The sequence below is a fragment of the Myotis daubentonii genome, chromosome 7 (assembly GCF_963259705.1).
Source record: "Myotis daubentonii chromosome 7, mMyoDau2.1, whole genome shotgun sequence".
Taxonomy (NCBI): domain Eukaryota; kingdom Metazoa; phylum Chordata; class Mammalia; order Chiroptera; family Vespertilionidae; genus Myotis; species Myotis daubentonii.
In genome coordinates, this window is record NC_081846.1 from 3,162,737 (window position 1) to 3,168,736 (window position 6,000).

At 49.2% G+C, this 6,000-nt stretch overlaps 1 protein-coding gene across 1 annotated transcript in view; it reads left to right on the plus strand.

Annotated features, from left to right (window-relative positions):
* The window catches only part of NAB1 (NGFI-A binding protein 1), a 49,507-nt gene extending 46,741 nt beyond the window's left edge, over positions 1–2,766 (plus strand). The window contains exon 8 of the mRNA XM_059702582.1: positions 2,650–2,766. Within this exon, the coding sequence (XP_059558565.1) occupies positions 2,650–2,738 (89 nt within the window). The 3' untranslated portion in view covers positions 2,739–2,766. The remainder of the gene's footprint in view (positions 1–2,649) is intronic.
* Positions 2,767–6,000: the final 3,234 nt, after the last annotated feature.

A 6,000-nucleotide genomic window follows, 5' to 3' on the forward strand; every position in this document is an offset into this window, starting at 1 on the left:
ACGTGAGTGCATTCGGTGTCTCTGGGCACGTTTAGTGAGTGAGACTTGCAATAGATGGACCAGGATGGAAACAGTTAACAGAAGGCTGTGGGGTCTTGCCGGGGTCCAACCCCAGCAGGTCCAGGGGTCCCCAAGGGCGTGGACGGAGTCAGCCCTTGGAAGAAGGAATGACACAGAGACAGCGTTCAGTTGATCAGCAGCCTAGCCAGGATCTCTAGCCCGGATCTCCAGAGAGGTTCTGCTTCGGATCTCCAGCGAGGTTCTGTAGCCATGTTCCCTCGCTAGGTTCTCCAGCCAGGTTCTGTCCAGGCTCTCCAGTCAGGTTCAGTGTCCAGGTTCCAGTCAGGTTCTCCTGCCAATCTATGTTCTCCCACTAGGCTCTGTCTCTAGGCTCCGAGGCCAGTCCCTCTCCAGGATCCTCCGGCATGCTCTCTCCAGCGAAGTTCTTCTGTCTCTAGGCTCCGTGTAGGTTCTGTCTTCTTGATTCTGTTCTGAGTTCTGAGTGTTTCTGTCTTGTTACAACTGTATTTATACCAGTTGATTCAATCCTATCAATCTCTATTACAAAGGTTAGGGCGTTTCTTATCTCCATTCCAGGGAGAAAAGATTATGTAGTTTAAGCATGATTGTTCGTAGTTAAAGGGATTAATTACCCGCCTGGCACTTAGTTGAGGGGTTTTATTCCCTCCCTAACTTCAGGGGAAAATCCCTACCTGGGGATTCAACCTTTCTCGGAGAGGTGACTTTGGTTAAAACACAGCGCCAAGAAGGTGAGCAAACATATTAAGAACCGTATGCCATATATGCCAGGTCCCTTGAAACAGCAAGGATGGACCGGCTCCCGGCAGGGTCTGATGTAAAGCCAGAGTGGTTGTGCGTTTCGCCTTGAGGCCGCTTAGAGGAAAATCATTGCTGTTTTATTTTGAAGCTGAATGCCGGTTAGATCTTCTTACCAGGATAGTAGTTCTTCTGATAGTCTCACTGAGCCTGTCACATGACAGGAGAAAAATTGGCTTTTTCCTGTCCTTAGTTAGTGAAACCACTTGGGTAAAAGCTTTAGAATGCTAGCACCTAGAAGACCTTTACAATTATAGTTGACTAGAGGCCTGATGCACAAATTTGTGCACGGGTGGAGTCCGGCTGGCCAGCCCTGATCAGAGCTGATCTGGCTGGAGGGAGGGGCCATGGGTGGTTGGCTGGCCGGCCCCACCCCCTGGTCGAACTCCCAGTTAAGGGAACAATTTGCATATTAGCCTTTTATTATATAGGATAGGATGGTACTAAAGATTTAAAACCTAAATAAGCATGCATGGAATTTCCTAGCATATGGCTTGCTGGTTGGCTGCTCAAATGTTTAAGCATTACTGACACAATGCCTATTTTGCTTATGACTACTTAATACTGCACTGTCTTCAAGAGAAAATGAACCTGGGTACTAACCTAGTGAAACTAGGAGGTCTATCTCTTATGGGAAATGAATGCCGTTAGTAAATAGCTGAAGTTAGAATTGCACAAATGTTCTGTGTTAACAGTTTGAAGCATATGACCAAATATGGCAGCTATTTAACTAAAAAAACCACCTAATGGTCCAGCTGCGTGCATGGGTGGTGGGTGGTTCAGGGAATCCAAGTTTATTTATTTGTTATTATCTTTGGGTGTCTTTGTAAATGAAATTCTCAAGTGGGCCTGCAAAATTAATAAAAGAATGATCTAATGTCCAGAAATTTATTTTTTATTGCAAATATGTTTAATCTCAAAAACCTTGCTGTTAAATGTAGGACTCTGTGGTATGACCCTTATTTTACCCAGAAATCAAAAGCTGAATGGGAGGGCTAAGAATTTTTTAATTCATTATTTTGAATATGCAACAGTTGCAGCTTTAAAACCTCTTTTCTGCATCTGTTTCTGCTGACCTATGAAAACAAAAAAATAAAAAACACCTCAAAGATGTTTTATTTTTTTGTTTAGAAAAAAGTCAGAATTTATTCTTGAAGTTCAACTTACAAACCTTTAAGTTTAGCAGATTTTATCCACCACTTTTATGGGAACAATGAATAATGATTTGTTCCATTTACAAAATTGGTTGATTAAGCTCTTTTATTCTTTCATATTCTTCCTGTGTTTCAGGGGCCACAAAGTTTTTTATTAGGAAAACAATATCCTGTTGAATTCTGGGTCTCCTGGCTGTGTCTGTTTGGTCACAGTGCCCCAGGTTATTCCTCTGATAGCTAAACAATGCCCTCCCAAGGGGTCACTCAGCAATGCCGAAGGTTTCACCTTTACAGTTCATCTCAAAGGAAACTCTCCAACAAGGAGCTCTGGAAATGAATCGCATGCAGTCCTCATCCAGGTTTTACTTCAGCCTTCATATAAAATATTCGTTAGGATCCTTTTTTGTTTCATTGCCTGATTCAAGACACTTGAGTGAGAAAGTGCCTCTGTCTAGTTTTTTTAGTATACAATTGCTGTCTATAAATTTTTCAGTGTTACGTCTTAAAAGAATTGACTTCACAATCTGGGGGAAACAGTGAATTGAATGCCGCCATCAAACAACGTCGCAGAATGCAGGTTTAGTACATATAACACCGCTTCAAGATGGTAGTGTGCACGCAACTGTTAAAATCGCCCCCGAATTGCTCTCATCAACAGGTTTTGTGAGTTTCCTGGTAGTCCAAACAACTTGGCATCGGCCCAGGCTGCTGTTGCTGTGGGTGAGCACCAGTGACGGTAGAAGTTAGACTGCGCTTCGTATTTACACATTCTGAAACCTTGTGAGTCATCTTTGCATTGAAAGTTTGCACCTCACACATTTACGGTGAAGTACCAGGCTCACCGCCCACACACAGCGCTAAGCAAGCACACGCTCTCTCCCAACTGTCACAGACACCCCTGCTGCCAGGTCACTCGGGCTGTAGTCTGTAGGAAGACATGTAAGTAGCACATACGTGGGTGGAATCTTACCAGTAACTGGCTCAGCAGAGGCGATTTATAATTTTCTGAGACTACCTGCCGCCCTCGGCTGTGAGCTGTTAAACCCAAGCATCTGTGGTCCAGCCCATACCCTGCTATCTATTATCTTTCCCAGAAGACAAAGTGATTTGTTTGGTACCATATTCTTGTCCTGGAGGCCCTTCGGATCTCCTCCTCATTTAGTTGTTTCCAAAAAATACAACTGACCCTGAACAACACTAGTTTGAACTATGTGGGTCCACTTATACATAGATTTTTTTTTCCAATAAACACTAAATGTATTATGATTTTCTTAACATTTTCTTCTCCCGGCCTTTATTGTAAGAATTCAGTATTAATGCATGCAACACAAAATATGTGTTGATCGACTATGTTACCAATAAGATTTCCAGTCAACAGTAGGCTATTATTAAGTTTCTGAGGACTCAAAAGTTCTATGTGGGTTTCTGATTATGGGGGTCAGCAGCCCTAACCCCCATTTTGTTCAAGGGCCAACTGTACACACTTTCTACCCTCAGGTCCCTGACAACATAATGGAGGGATGTTTTCCATCAACAGTTAAACTGGATTGGATATCCTTTTCCTTCCTGAATCCAGCCATTTTCCTATCAGAAAGAACATGCCCATATAGTGATGGTGTGAATTTCTCTTGCATGCAATGGCTAACGCTCAAATTAGACCCCATCTTTCTGACTTGTACTGATGAGAAGACAAGACAGCTCACATAATGGATAGACAGATAGCACTTAACTCGGGGTACTTAAAAAGCAAGTTGTTTTTTTTAATTAGCATTACAAAGTGAAATAATTTTGTGGTTATCTAATTTATTCAAAGATAAGAAAAAATACATTTAAAAGTGAGAAGAAATAAGGATCTCACTTCCCAAGATTTTAAGAATGATAGTTTATAGGAGAAATAAGTCCCTTTCTTCTATGCTCCCTTGTTAAAAAGACGAGAACTAGTTCTTTGTAAAGCAAATGACCTCAAATGGAGGCTAATCCTCTTACTCTGGGAATGAATGTAGTGGGGCTAACCATCCACCCTCCCCTTCCTCGCCTGACCCGCCTGCTGACACTTCCTCCTCTGCAACTCCAGGGGGTAATTGTCCCCCCTCCAGAGGGTAATCCTCCCCCCTCCAGAGGGTAATCCTCCCCCTCCAGAGGGTAATTCTCCCCCCTCCAGGGGGTAATCCTCCCCCCTCCAGGGGGTAATCCTCCCCCTCCAGAGGGTAATCCTCCCCCCTCCAGAGGGTAATCCTCCCCCTCCAGAGGGTAATCCTCCCCCCTCCAGGGGGTAATCCTCCCCCTCCAGAGGGTAATCCTCCCCCCTCCAGAGGGTAATCCTCCCCCCTCCAGGGGGTAATCCTCCCCCTCCAGAGGGTAATCCTCCCCCCTCCAGAGGGTAATCCTCCCCCTCCAGAGGGTAATCCTCCCCCTCCAGAGGGTAATCCTCCCCCTCCAGAGGGTAATCCTCCCCCCTCCAGAGGGTAATCCTCCCCCCTCCAGGGGGTAATCCTCCCCCCTCCAGAGGGTAATCCTCCCCCCTCCAGAGGGTAATCCTCCCCCCTCCAGGGGGTAATCCTCCCCCCTCCAGAGGGTAATCCTCCCCCCTCCAGGGGGTAATCCTCCCCCCTCCAGAGGGTAATCCTCCCCCCTCCAGAGGGTAATCCTCCCCCCTCCAGGGGGTAATCCTCCCCCCTCCAGAGGGTAATCCTCCCCCCTCCAGAGGGTAATCCTCCCCCCTCCAGAGGGTAATCCTCCCCCCTCCAGAGGGTAATCCTCCCCCCTCCAGAGGGTAATCCTCCCCCCTCCAGGGGGTAATCCTCCCCCCTCCAGAGGGTAATCCTCCCCCCTCCAGAGGGTAATCCTCCCCCTCCAGAGGGTAATCCTCCCCCTCCAGAGGGTAATCCTCCCCCCTCCAGAGGGTAATCCTCCCCCTCCAGAGGGTAATCCTCCCCCTCCAGAGGGTAATCCTCCCCCCTCCAGAGGGTAATCCTCCCCCTCCAGAGGGTAATCCTCCCCCCTCCAGGGGGTAATCCTCCCCCTCCAGGGGGTAATCCTCCCCCTCCAGAGGGTAATCCTCCCCCCTCCAGAGGGTAATCCTCCCCCTCCAGAGGGTAATCCTCCCCCCTCCAGGGGGTAATCCTCCCCCTCCAGGGGGTAATCCTCCCCCTCCAGAGGGTAATCCTCCCCCTCCAGAGGGTAATTCTCCCCCTCCAGAGGGTAATTCTCCCCCTCCAGAGGGTAATCCTCCCCCCTCCAGGGGGTAATCCTCCCCCTCCAGAGGGTAATCCTCCCCCTCCAGAGGGTAATCCTCCCCCTCCAGGGGGTAATCCTCCCCCTCCAGAGGGTAATCCTCCCCCTCCAGAGGGTAATCCTCCCCCTCCAGAGGGTAATTCTCCCCCTCCAGAGGGTAATCCTCTCCCCTCCAGAGGGTAATCCTCCCCCTCCAGAGGGTAATCCTCCCCCCTCCAGAGGGTAATCCTCTCCCCTCCAGAGGGTAATTCTCCCCCTCCAGAGGGTAATCCTCCCCCCTCCAGAGGGTAATCCTCCCCCTCCAGAGGGTAATTCTCCCCCTCCAGAGGGTAATCCTCCCCCTCCAGAGGGTAATCCTCTCCCCTCCAGAGGGTAATCCTCCCCCTCCAGAGGGTAATCCTCCCCCCTCCAGAGGGTAATCCTCCCCCCTCCAGGGGTAATCCTCCCCCCTCCAGGGGGTAATCCTCCCCCTCCAGAGGGTAATCCTCCCCCCTCCAGAGGGTAATCCTCCCCCCTCCAGAGGGTAATCCTCCCCCTCCAGAGGGTAATCCTCTCCCCTCCAGAGGGTAATTCTCCCCCTCCAGAGGGTAATCCTCCCCCCTCCAGAGGGTAATCCTCCCCCTCCAGAGGGTAATCCTCCCCCCTCCAGAGGGTAATCCTCCCCCCTCCAGAGGGTAATCCTCCCCCTCCAGAGGGTAATCCTCCCCCCTCCAGAGGGTAATCCTCCCCCTCCAGAGGGTAATCCTCCCCCCTCCAGAGGGTAATCCTCCCCCCT